The sequence below is a fragment of the Eurosta solidaginis genome, chromosome 4 (genome assembly GCF_040869045.1).
Source record: "Eurosta solidaginis isolate ZX-2024a chromosome 4, ASM4086904v1, whole genome shotgun sequence".
NCBI lineage: Eukaryota > Metazoa > Arthropoda > Insecta > Diptera > Tephritidae > Eurosta > Eurosta solidaginis.
In genome coordinates this window covers 243,627,061-243,641,584 of record NC_090322.1, presented here as the reverse complement: position 1 = coordinate 243,641,584, position 14,524 = coordinate 243,627,061, and the positions used below count along the sequence as shown (strand labels likewise).

At 36.6% G+C, this 14,524-nt stretch overlaps 1 protein-coding gene across 2 annotated transcripts in view; it reads right to left on the bottom strand.

Moving 5' to 3' along the window:
* Nucleotides 1-14,524, bottom strand: part of Nt5b (5' nucleotidase B) — a 171,366-nt gene that overhangs the window by 141,552 nt on the left and 15,290 nt on the right. For both annotated transcript variants that reach the window (XM_067785351.1, XM_067785352.1), the window contains exon 3: nucleotides 8,900-8,985. In XM_067785351.1, the coding sequence (XP_067641452.1) occupies nucleotides 8,900-8,985 (86 nt within the window). The remainder of the gene's footprint in view (nucleotides 1-8,899; nucleotides 8,986-14,524) is intronic.

The following is a 14,524-nucleotide window of genomic DNA, read 5'->3' as shown; positions in this document are numbered from 1 at the left end:
AATTTTCATAAAGATTTAAAAAAGAACATATTTATTTTCGTAAGTATTGAAATATTTTGGAAATTTTTTTTTAGAAAATATGGAGGAAACTCAGAAACAGGAACACTCAATGCATATTTTGGAGTCTTGCAACTTCTCCTGGTGAAACTTTGATTGAGTGAACTACAAACCACGTACTCTAATGCTTTCTTCAAATTTTATGTACTAGTTTAAAATTTTCCGGAAGTTTTTCAATTAGTTTTGAATTGTTGAAATGTTTGGAAAGCGTTTTGATATTTGAGATTTTTGATTTGAAATTTTTCGAAAAAATGTTGCATATCGATTTCTGAAAATTCTATTTTTAAATTAAATAAAAAAAAACTATAAACATTTTCGAAAAATAAATATTTTGTATTTTCAAATATTTTCATTTTCGTAAAAATGTATCTATTAATTTCGAAATAAGATTCCAAAGGTTTTAAGTAGAATTTTTTAAGTTTACATGAAGATTTCCAAAATGTATGAATTTTCGAAATTTTTCGAAAACATTTTCATGAAGGTTTAAAAATATTTAAAAATTTTCGAAAATGTTTTGGAAATTCGCTATCATCAGATATACAATTCATTGTAGTTTTTCTAAATTAAATGAAAATGACAGGTACTCTTGCGTGATAAAGTGTGCTGCTATTTTTTTGCACGCAGTTGTACAAAGCTACATTCATACTTCAAAACAGGCATGCTTAACGAACGAAACGATATCATTTCGTTACGATAATCAACGTTAATAAACGCTACGAAGTCACTTCGTTTCGTTTATTAACGTTAAGATCGTCAAAGTAACGTTAATTTGGCGTTCTCAACGTTAATAAACGAAACGAAGTCATTTCGTTTCGTTTATTAACGTTGATTATCGTAACGAAATGATATCGTTTCGTTCGTTAAGCATGCCTGCTTCAAAAAATAAGATTGTTATCAAGCATGGCCCAAAAAAATAACTTTTCTGTTAAAAATCTCAACAGTAGGAATAATATTGCTACTGTGGGAGATTTTGTGCTGTGTATTAGAAGAGCGATAATGGAATTTTAGCCAATAGAAAAAGTAATTAGGTTTTTGTTATTTATAGCTCACAGATACATAATACATCGCTTATCGACCAACAAAAATTCCATTGTTTACAAACAATGTACGTTTAACGGTAGAATTTCATTTCGTGCGTATGTAAGTTCGCCAAAACAGCACACTTTTACTTTTATGCAGCACATATTCACAAATATTTTCATGCTGAGCTTCACTTCTTCGCAGGTTATTATACTTTTAATCGAATAACGGTGGTTTGTAATGGTAAGAAAGAATGGAGGTATATAGGGAATTCCTTATATCAAAATAAACGGTCTCCAAGTACATTTTTGTTGGGCCATGTCCGTCCGTCCGCTAATTTGAAAAAAAAGAATGTAGGTGTCTTTATCAACGAGAGGCCCAGGCTTATCTGAACACATGGGAATTTAAAACGGTTAAAACCAGACGACAATCGGGCCCACTTTTTCGATATTCGAATATCTTGAAAATGGAAAAAATGCGATAGTTCATTGCCAAAATACAGATAATTTTATGAAACTTGTCGATTGGACTTGAGTTTATGACGCAAAATTAAGATTAAGTAAAATTTTGGAAAGTATGCGTAGCATCGCTCATATTTAAGAAAAAGAAGAAAACTTAGAAATTTTATTAGTCGTAAATCAATAGCCATTGAAGATATAAGAGGTAATGCAAATCGGGGACGACCACGCCCACTTAAAAAAAAAGGTTGTTCATTAATTGTAAATGAAAAGCCGTTGAAGATATTAGGGGCAATGCAAATCGTTGGACGACCACGTACACTTAAAAAAAATTATTTGAAGGTCTAATCCAAACTCATGCCCGATGTAATGCTGCCAGTTAAGATCTAAGAGAAGTAAGACATGTATTTAGAAAAACGAATACTCATGTCACGCCTTCTTGCCTTGTTCAGAAGTTGAAACTTTCGAAATTTGCTAAATTTCTGTGACATTTTTATTACGTTCTGAAATCGGATTTGGGAAGCAGCTTCATATGTTCTAATACAAAATAAGCAAATTAAACAAAAAAGCAGTTGTGAACTTGTGACAGCAGCAGACAAATGAAAGTGTGCTATGTAGGTGAGCAGCACTGTATGTACATTAGCGTTGGTCAATTTATTCATGTACCTATAGCAGAGAAAAACAGTGCCTATTGCTAAATAAAAGTACACTATACAGTGCATTAGACAATCATTCGTAAAATTTGAATTTAGTGATCTAATATATCGTCGCTGCGCTCACAAAAACAGTTATGTGTTCTTCAGTAACTTTTCAGGAGATCAAAAAAACGTATTTCTGGTGTCCATTTGCAAAATTTTGCAAATGTCGTATTTTTGAAATATTTCATGGAAAGCATGTTATTGACGTGTGAAGGAACAAATCATGTTTTTTAACCCATTACGACGTGATAAATATTTGCGCCTTTTTATAGCACATATCTGCTTTCAAACACGATTGAAATTTGCTTCTGGCGGTAGGGAAATGTATGAAATTTTTGCCGTATTTCCTCATAATGCTTACGGAGATGACCCCTTAAGCCACTGGGAGGTGTAGCTTCATCAATCAGATGTCTGTTCGGGTGCCCAGGTTTCTGGATATTCAACAGAAACTGTTTGTTTAGCATTTCATTTCTCTCCCTAATAGGGAGTACTCTTGCCTCATTGTGTACGTGGTGTTCTGGGGACATATGAAGACAGCCCGTAGCGGTTGGGGCAGAATTTTGGCAGGCCTGTATTTTCTTTCAATGAGTATAACTTTTAGGCTTGGCGACCATATCGGGGACGCGTAGCATACAATCGGCCGGCCAATTGCTTTGTAAGTAGTAATGAGCGTTTGTTTCTCTTTACTCCAAGAGCTGCCGGCAAGAGATCGGAGGATTTTATTACGGCTCTGGATTTTCGATACAATTGCTCAGAGCCTCATAGAACGTCACACCCAAGATTTTAGGGTGTAAGGCAGTCGGTAGCGGATGCCGATGTCGGGATCAAATAGATTATATTGCACTGAGTGCTGGGTGATAAACGCGAGACCGCCTCCATTTCGGCTCACGCGATCTTTTCTGTGGACTATATGTCCAGAGCAGGTCTGCAGAGCAGATCTTGCTGTGTGTTTGGTCTCTTGGATCGCTGTAATGCGGATGTTATGCCGTTTCATTAAATCAACTATCTCCGTGATCTTCCCAGTTAACCCATTACAGTTTAACTGCAGAATTCTGAAGTGTAACGGGTAAGTGATATGTGACTACGCCTGAGTTGTGGGAGGCCAAGACGCAATTTCTGCTGTGGCCTGGCACTGGACGTCCCTGGGTAAGCATTTGGGTACCCGGTGTAGTTGGGTTTGCAGCCTGACAGCATGGCGCGATGAAATCCTTCGGGGGTTGCTGTCGCTGAGACCAGAACATCTAGGAAAGTGGCACCGTCCAAGGCTGGAGCTGCATTGGCCAGATGTCGCAAACATATATATTCTGTGTGTTTCTGACCTACTCGAATGTTAGTGTCGAGCAGAGGGTTAGAAAAAACGGGGCGGGGGCTGATGCTCGGCATTGCTACCGACTATACTACGGAGATTGTACTTATGAGTAGGAGTGGCCGTATGAGCTGGTGGCTCCGTAGGGCGCGAGCAGCAGCGGGCACTTGTTGTGGCTTGCTGAGCAGTGGGGCTGCTAGAAGGTAGTGGGAGCGCTAAGGTGCAGACTACGGGATACCCTTGGGCGTCAACAGCAAGGACCCACAAAAGATTTATAAAAGATACGAGGACGTCGGGTTTTGGGGTCTAGCCCAGAACATCCTGTCCGATTCAACCATCCCTTGCACGTGACACACTGACAAGAGTGTGACCGTCCTAAAAAGATTATTTTCCGGCAAACGCAGCAAAACCATTTCTCCGGACCGGGGTCAGGTACAGGTCCCGGATTGAATTCGATACCCTCTCGGAGCAGGGGAATATGGCGCAGTCCCGCTGCAAGGATCTGCTGGGAGGATGAAAATGTGTGGAAGTGACGCAACAAATTAAATGGGGTTACACTGAAATGACAGCCCTTGGTCGACAAAAATCCCGAGTCGCTCCGGTTTATAGAACGGCTACCTTGGGAAGCGAGATGGTTTGTAATTATTTTTACATTGAAATCAAAGCACTTTCGCTAGCGATTAAAAAAAATTTAAGCAAGTACATAACCGTTTTTCAGAGTACTTTAATACTCCGAGCACATAGCTGTTTTCGATCACTTCTAAACCAAAAGAGATATAAAAAAATGGCATATGCAGAAATGTGGGCTCTATATAGTGATAATAAAATATGCAATAAAAAAATTAAAAAAAAACACATAACTGTTTTCTTTAGCGCAGCGACGATATGCAGCACCGAACAGAAAAATAGCATTGGTATTTTTTTCAATTTAAGTCAATTAAATTTTTCTTTTTCTTATTTTCGATATTTATATAACAGAAACTATGCGAACCAATCTCAAAAACGTTATCGAAAAAATGCGACAATCTCCGAAAATTTTACGAAAATTTCGAAATTTTTATTGGGAGTTTATTAAGTACAAATTATAGGTATCTCAAAAGTGGTATTGATTTATAAAAAAAAAAAATTCCCGAAGGATGTTTCAGATGTTCCTACATATAAATTGTGAAAACTTTTGTTTTCATATGAAAGGAAATCTAAAACACCCTTCGGCGTAAATCAGTGCGAATTTTGAGACACCTATAAAATGTACATTGATGGACTAAATTGGTTGGGCTATAAAACTGCGTACTCAACAAAAAATTATAGAAATACAAATAAAAAATGCTGAATTTTTGTCAAATTTCCCCGAATTATGTTCAAATGAAAATTTCAAAATTTTCTTCAATTTCCGAAATTATTCGAAAACATTTTTTAAATTGATTTGCATAGCTCCAGTCAAAAAATTCATGGAAGTTTTTACTTTAAATATCGAAAATAATTAAATAATATAAAAATATAAGTAATTAACTCAGAATATTAAAAAACGAGTTTCAGCTCTTTTCTTTCATTTTAAATGTATTTTCGTTTATTTAAGAAAAAAATAAAATTACTTGTTTCACGAAAATTATTAAAACCAATTTCTACAGCATTTTCGAAAAAATTCGAAAGTTCGAGAAGTTTTAAAATATCTTCACGGAAGTAGCGACGTTTTTTTCTGGTATTTTCAGAAACCCTTTGAGGATGCAGTTTATAGTCTAATCAATTAGTCTGATAAAGTGCAAGAATGAAGTCACTCAAAGTTCGCATGAATGTTTGATTTTTCTTTCGGAAAGTTGCTTTAGATTTTCTTATATACCAAATACTTATATATAACTTTAATTTTTATAAACATAAAATAGAATTTGAATCACTTATTGAAAAAATTAGTTTTAAATTTAAGTGAATTTAATAAAATTTCGAAATCATGATTAGGATTTTTAAACATTTTCCGAATTTCAAAATTTTTTTCCATACCAACTTAAGTATCAGTTGAATGTAAGGCGCGATAACCTCCGAAGAGATCTAAGGCCGAGCTTCTCTTCCAATTTGCGTCGTGCTCCTCTTGATTTTCCCTACAAATTGGCCGGACGGGACCTACATGTTTTATGCCGACTCCGAACGGCATCTGCAAGGCAGATGAGTTTTCACTGAGAGCTTTTCATGACAGAAATACACCCGGAGCGCTTGCCAAACACTGCCGAGGGGCGACCCCGCTTAGAAAAATTTTCTTCTAATTGAAAAACCTTATTTATAAAATTTTGATGTTGCTTTGCCCGGGAGTTGAACCCAGGGCATTCGGTGTGATAGGCGGAGCACGCTACCATCACACCACGGTGGCCGCGTACTTAAGTATTGGTTTGCATAATTTTCGTTTGAGAGTTCAAAAGAGTTTGTCTTAAAATTAACAAAAATACAATTGTTTTTGTTTTTATCGGCCTATTCGAGCTCAAGGCCAGAAACAATAATTTTTTTCTAATGATAATTGTTTTTTTTTCTTAATTTGTCCACAATTGAAAAATTGTATTTTGTTTTTAGAATAGTAAGTAGAAAAGTTTTCAGACAACCTGCCATAGCTGTGCAGATAGATCCATTTCGAAGGGTGCTAAGCCTTCATCATCAGTACGCTTTAGGCATGCTGCGCTAACCATTTAGCTATACAGCTACTTCTATTCCTTCTTACCAACTCTATTTAATCAGCGTTGCGCCATCTGTTGCAAATCACCGATAATGCTGGATTAGTTTATTTCAATTACTTTGTTTGACATTCCCAAGTACTCTTGGTTTATTAACAATTGTTTTTGTTTTTATCGGCCTATTCATAAATGATTCGATTCGAGCTGAAGGCCAGACACAATAATAAAATTTTCCAATTATAGAAAAATTAAAAGAAACAATAAATATCATTAGAAAAGAAATTATTGTTTCTGGCCTTGAGCTCGAATCAAACCTTGAATCATTAACGAAAATAAATAAAAGAAACAAATAGCGTATAATACAAATGATTTGGTGTTTAAATGGAAGGCTAAATCTTGAAAACGGCTGAACCAAATCAAATACTTCTATAGGGGGGTTTGTTTGTTGTTACCCCGCGAAGGTTTAGTCGAAAAAAAAACTAAAAAATATTAGGGGGCGTGGCACCTCCCATACAATCTTAATTTTTAAAGCTGATTATCTCTGAAAGATTTCAAGGTAGGGAGCTGAAAATTGGTATAGAGGTAGGTGATATCAAAACCCTTCTCACGCAGAAAAGTGGGGGTTATCATAAAAGGGGGCGTGGCACCTCCCATACAAACTTAATTTTTCATGCTGAATATCTTTAAAATTGTTTAAGGTAGGGACTTGGAAATTGGTGTGGAGATAAACGATAACAATTCCATATTAACGCAAAATAATAGGAGTTATACGAAAAGCGGGCGTGGCACCTCCCATACATACTTAGCGTTGGAAGCTGAATATATCAGAAAGAATAAATGGCAGGATCCTGAAAATTGCTATAGAGCTAAATGACATTAAAACCACTCTTACGCATAAAAGTGGGGGTTATCGAAAAAGGGGGCGTGACACCTTTTAAGCTGAATATCTATAAAAGGATTTAAGACAGGGACCTGGAAATTGGTACAGAGCTATATGATATCAAAACAATTTTTGCGCATAAAAGTGGGGGTTATCGGAAAAGGGGGCGTGGCACCTGCCATATAATCTTAATTTAATTTAATTAAAAATGATATCAAAACCATTCCCACGCATAAAAGTGGGGGTTATCGGAAAAGGGGGCGTGGCACCTCCAATACAAACTTAATTTTTCAAGCTGAATATTTATAAAAGCGTTTAAGGTTGGGACCTGAAAATTGATCACGAGATTAACGATATCAATAGCATGCTTATAAAAAAAACAGTAGTTTTGGGAAAAGGGGGAGTGGCACCTCCCATTCGTTCATAATTTTTAAGGCTAAATATCCATAAAAGCGTTCATGGCATGTACATAGAAATCACTACGCAGATATTTGATATCGTATACCATGTTCACCAAAAAAAAAAAAAAAAACGATTTTTCGAAAAATGGGGCATGGCACCTTCCATACGTACTAAACTTTTGAGGCTGAATATATCTAAAAGGGTTGGAGGAGGGACCTGAAAACCATTATGGAAGTATACTATATCAATACTCTTACTTACTTACTTAAAATAGCCAATACTCAGTGAAAATAAATTGGAGCGTAGTAGGCGGTCATTACATTTGACAGCTTACAATATTATTTCTAATGTAATAATTGAAGCGGTAGCTTTTCGTATTATATAGTTTACATTTACGGAATAAACAGTTGCGAATGTGTGGATTATAATTTTCTGTCTGGTTTCATTCATATTTCGTTTAAAAAAGTGAGTGAATTGGTAAAAGTGATTTAGTGTGTCGGCGAATATCTATTTACATTGGACTGTATCAGAGCTGTTGAAGAATGAAATCATTTGCTTTTTGAAATTAGAACTTTTCTACAATCAGTATTTCACAATTTTTTCTTCATACGAGAATTATGCTTTAAATTTTTTAATTCTGCAATCATACTGAGAAATAAGGATTTCATTCAGCACCACATGCAATTGAAAAGGATGCTAAATCAAACTGCAGAAATAAATATAATGAAATCAATGAGTGCACTCAGGTGATTTCACATTTTTGGTGTGTGAAGTCATGCATTCAGTACCAATCACTTGCTACAAAAATGCTCAAATACTCCCTAAAATAGTACGAAAAAATTTAAGTTCCTTTTTATGAAAGTTGAAATTTAATTATTTATTAAAAAAGGTTTATGGCGTTCTTCAGGATAAGAATAGTTGAAACAACTTGCTCAATAGCGATAAACATGACAATTTGCAAAAGCGCAATGTAAAACAGAAAAAAAGTATTATTTTCGGCAGGTTGAACATTCCTGTCTTTCATATTAACTTCTTTTCCCCCCAATAAACAATGGAACAAAATATCTGAAAGAAAGAAAATGTTAATCATCAATTTGATTATCTGACTTTTACATCATTTGAGAAAAAACGTGTAGCGTATAAAATTTGTTAATAATTATTGTTGCTATTTTCATGCACACTACTGTAAATAGGTCAAATAACCAGAAAATTGTCTCATTCAAATCTAGATGTTTCATCTGTAACCATTATTGTAGATAGAATTAAATAACAATTTCTTTGTAAACGAAAAATTACACTGAAGATGGCACAACACCGAAACTGGTTTGTATCCTAACCAACACGGAAAATCATTGCAATACACACCAATTTCCACCCTGTCGGTAAATCAACAAAACAAAATGTAACAATTCGATTGAACTTACCTATTACTAGCTTTTCGATAGTACTTCTTCGAAGTTGTTAACGGCGTCATAACGTCCAAGGTGCTATCGCTTTGATCTACCATTGGCTAGAGGAAAAAAAGGAGCGAGGACAGAACGAAAACACATGAAGGTCATTGAGATAAAAAAAATCGTTTTCTACTTATAATTTAGAAAAGAAAAACCAATTTAAGTAAATATTTTAATTACAAAATAAACCAAAATCTAACTACAAATAGTAAGCATGAGATGATTGTATGAAAATGAAAGCTAACACAAATACTACTACTAACTACAACTACATCCACGACTATGAGACGCTGAACATAAAAAATGAGATGGAAAATTAGAACAATGGTGCACATTTTGTCGCATTATTTACGTAAGTCAGCCAAAGAGGCAGCAGCGTTAAATTCGTACAACACAGCGCAGTTCGATGGGCCAAGAGTCAGCTGAAAATGTGAAGCTAAAAGCGAAGTGAACGCAGAAAAAAACTCATAAATGATAAAAGACAAAGCCTGAAAGCATAAATGTTCCAAAAACTGGAGCAGCAAAGAACGCAATCAAGTAAGCGGATATGACATGGAGAGCCATAATAAGGACCCAAATGTGAAAGTTGTATTGAAAAGCAAGGGGAGAGTATGGGCAGGTTGTTGTCCCATTGTTTGGCAACTAGAAATTTGACGTCACACTGCAGTTGACAAATCACAATTTTTACTTTGAACAATTTTCTTTGTTGTCGTCTTGTTTCGGCGTCTTAGTGTTCTTTTTATAATCAGCTGCTGAAGCGTTTTAGAATATGATATGAACTAGGCCCCGCCTCCCAGGGGCTTACGAAGTCATATCCGCAAGCATTATGAGGAAATCAGGCACCTGAAAACTTAGCCGTATGTAGAAGAAAAAGACAAACAGTTCCTCAGTAATATAAACAAAAAGGCGTCGGACTTCTATGCAAGGAATTGTCCGGCAAACCTAGTTCTTGAATATTAATACCCTGAACTCGCATAAGAGGAAAGAAATCTCTCTAGGGAGACGCGCATCACTCTAGATCCAACTCGATTTGGATACTGTAATAGATTAAACACAATATGTATGTCCTGCTTGCAAAGAGTCCCCACTTGAAACCTACCTTTTTTTAAATTGCAAAGTGGAACCAACGCCTCTAACACCCCTCCACTCTGGTCCACCCCTGTTGAAACTGCAAGTTTCCTAGGACTCCCGTTCGAGGATATTTATGACAATTTGTGCGTGGTCGCACCTATAGGATGGGACGAAGCACTGCTATAACAATAACAAAAACTAGGAGACTTTACCAGGGAAGGTCTGGTATTGATACGATATTGAAGACATAGTATTGTACTACAGTTTGAGAAAAAAGAAGCTGAGAAACACTCGGGTTATTCACTTGTCGATTTTATTATTATTATTACATTTCCGGTTCTATGATATGAAAAATAGCAGAAACATTAACATGTAGCTTTCATTGGGGCTACTTTGGGAATATTTCGTAACTGCCTCGTTGTTTTACGCCCCGGATTAATTCGGGATTTTACTCGATTCCTTTCAAAACTTGATCGGGATCAATTCTTGACTATTTCGTGATCAACTTGGAACTCTTTTCGAAACCTTCTTGGTACTTTTTTGGGACTATTTCCAGTTAGTTTAATTACAATTAGGGCTATTGAACTGGTGGATATGCATCCACACCTAGGACGACTCTTGTTGATGAGAGAGTCTTAATTCGAAGAGTGTTATGTGGGTACGTTTGTCACTTTACTTTTGAGACAATTGTCTCTATTTGCAGGTCAATCAAGAAAGTCCAGGTATGCTAGTGTGGTGAATATTATGCTAGAGAAATTCTGCCTGTGATGCAATCACAATGTCTATTAGATCTTACCAATCAGAGGATTCGAAAGTAATATGCAATGTGCCTTAATCAAACAGTTCAGGGTGAACTAAGGCATTGGCTGTTGGTTATCTCGAAGGAATGGACTTACGCATACATTCCCTGTTAATAAAAAAACGAAAACAAAATAAAAAACTTGACACGATTTATTTCCGCGGAGATTTAGGCCGAGTTTTCTTCCGAGTTTTTAAATTTTTCTACAAATTGGCCAGACGGGACCTAGATGTTTGTGTCGATTTCCTACGCAGCTGCACTGAGAAGCTTTTTATGGCAGAAATATCTTGGATTTTTTACCAAACCCCTTTTAGAAAAACTTTTTTCCAAGTGACAAACCTTTTTTTTATGTTTTGCTGCTTTGCCCGCGACTTGAACCCAGGGCCTTCGATGTGGTAGGCGGATTTCTTTTTCGACTCTCTGTTAATGACTTCTGCATAAAAATTAGACTGACCTGCTGGCTCTTAATAACAAACTAATCTATTTCGAGAACAAACAAATTCACAGCAAGATTTTATTTGTTTTGGTTTCGACATGGGGCACACTGTTACAATCTCGGGAAGGATTTAATATGATCACATTGAACATTCTAGGCCAACCCGCCTCAACCCGCTAGTTCGATAGGAACTTGAGGTCGCCAGAGCCTCGGCTGCTAAAGAAACATTATTCGCTTCTAGTAGTTGAGGCGGAAGATTGGGTCGGAGAAGCTAAACATTGCGCTGGCATTCCCTTGAAAGGCATGCGCTACACAACCCTTTGAAACATTTTGGTATTTTAATCGCTTCTTAAGACAGGCATACCTGCCGCGGGTATATCTAAGCCCCCTAACCCGCTGGGACACACTCAAAGCAAACCATGCAATAAGCGGTCAAAAATCATTCGCTGCCAGATGGCCAATAATTGTTTAATACTAAGCCAGACAAATAAACGATAAAACTTTACTGAGTACTTTGAAGATGCTTTTGGTAGCTAAAATACACTCAGGCACAAGACACTGAGACTATATTTTAGATAGGGACTCATGTCCCCCACCCTGCCTAGCATCATAAAAAGTGACTCAGGACTGCTCTCCGAAGAATATATTCTTATATTATATATTGTATTGATTAAGAGGAGCCCTAATTCCATACTATATTTTTGCTTCACAATGATTCAGATGTAGCTCAGTTAGTGAGTAACTGTAGAAAGAGGGACTAGAAAGGAATTATTGATTACTCTTACAATAACAATATTTTCCCAACGAATTTCGCAGCGTGGTATATTATTTTGAGATCCACCCAAATATCGACCTTTCGTTTCACGTTTTTTCGCTTTGGCCAAAATTGGTTGCCAGGCACAGAGCCAAAAAACGTGGTGAGTTTCAATAAAGTAAGCAGCGTGCGCCGGTAACTCGGAATGCAATGTGCAACATGGGTGGTGATGCGTTGTAGGGAATCTTTGTGATCTGTCTATGATATATGTATGTAAGTATTACGTATTACTATTTTCACGCCAATCATAAAAGCTATGTGACACAACGAGGGCGCACATAAACTAAAAATGCTAATATGAGCGTGAAATTGGAATTCTTTTTTGGCAACTTTTTAGTTCTTCTTTTATCTGAATGTATTTTCTAATACTTTTCAGATGACAAAGTTTTTCATGCAATATTATGCATAGCCACGTGAGTTTTTTTTTCGGGTGGTATTATAGTGGGTGGGTATATTCTAGATGAATGATAATTAACTTTTCAGTTTTATTTAAGTTCCATGCAGAAGCTGACGGATGCAACTCTATATAATGTTTGAATAAACATTTTAGTTCAAACATATTTTGAAACACTAACCTTAATCTAACATCTCAAGCATTCGTTTTAAATCAGAGATGATCAAACTATTACACAGAGGTGAGAGCTTTATTAAGTTTTCTCACATATACATAGCCGCATACAGAAACATTACAAAAGCTCTTTTGCATGTAAAAAATGTGCTTGCTTGAACAATATTTTAGTCGACGTTCAGCGTCTGAGTTGAAGGATTGGTTGCCGCTGACGTAAGGCTCAAGTTATAAAGGTGATGAGTCCAAGGCCGCCCGAATTTTTCCTCTTCGGATATTTTCTGTGGACATTGTAGCTAAGGAAAACCCCGAATTTGATCTGCCGGGCAATTTCGTGTACTTATTGTAGAGCTGCAATGACGATTATAAAATCTATCTACTATCCCTGTGATCTTTCCACTTAAACCGTTGCAATTTAATTATATTATTTTGAAGTGAGACGGCTAGGAAGTCGTCAATCTGTTATAAGGATCTTATTAGGATCATATTAGGATAAGATGCGTGTGCTGTCACAGCCCGGGTGCTGGTGCATCCCACATTGCTGGCTGCGTAGTGTGGCAACTAGGCGAGACAGAAGTTCCGTCAGAGGGTTTATGCGCATTGACCCTAAACATGTGGCGGAAATTGAAATCGGCGAAGGCATGTCGTTGCAGTCGTTTAAGGTGATTTTGTATCACACGAGTGCCTGTGCCAAAAAGGAAAAGGAGAGGTGAGCAAAGCTTGGTGGCCGGTATTGTACCTGCTCGAATTATGGAGTTGGTGACTGTAGGAAGCAGTTGTAAAAGCTATCAGAGATGTAGCAGCAACGGAAATTTTGTGTGACTTTCAAGAAAGCATTGGGAACCCTGATAATTAAAAGACAATGGAGGAGAACGGAGTTGCATTTAGGCATGAATTCCACAATATCTAAAGGCAATGGGCCACAAAAGAATTGAACAAATTTAAAACCAAAGGCGATACTGATTTCTTACCATTAAGTGAATCATTGAGTAGCAACAATATACTTTCTGATAAGGCGAACATCGATGCCCGAAATTTTTTCAGGGGATTCGTATACATCCAAACCGAAATTCTGACGCCTTGCTCTTGCAAAAGGTGGACAGTTAAGCATGTGCTGATTGGGTGACTCCATCTCGTCATCCTCTACGTAACTTTCACAGTTCCAATCAGGGCCGTGGAGAGGGGGGAGTGGGGTCAGCCAGGGAAAGCAAAGCAGTATTGACAGAACTCTAACTAGGATTTCATATACATATTTTGTTGCTACAATTGTTTTAAAATTGAAAATCACTAAACTAAAATCATAAGCATCCAATCAAATACACTGGGGCATAGTCATAGTCGAAATAAAATGTGATTTTAAGTTAGATAGACTTTTTTGACACAATTTATAAGCGCTATCAAAAATGCTTCAACTAACTTAAAATCACATTTTATTTCGACTATAACTATGCCCCTATCGGTTTGGTCGTGTTGCTTGTTCATTTTTGTAAAAGCCAGCGACATCTGTAAATACAGGCCGATAATAAACTAGAGCGATAATTTGAAAAAATTAGTACACATGACTTGTTTTGCGAAGAGCAAATTTGTGCAAACATATGAGTATACCGTGGATAAGCTTACAAAGGTCATTGATGAGTTGAAGAAGTTCAGGGATCAATGGTCGATCATACTTCAAGAATGGAAGGTCCTGGCAGGGAGTATAGGAGTTGTGAATACCTTCGCAGAGAAAAGAAAGAAGATAAGAAAGTGCCAGTTCAATGAATTACCTGGCGAATCACCTGAGTGTGATTCCGAAACTCAATTCAAACAGCGAGTTTTTTACGTTCTTTTGGACTGCTTGATTGTTAACATGACAAGACGTTTCGAAGCCGTAAATGACATTGCGATTAATTTAGTTTTTTGTGGAAGTATCA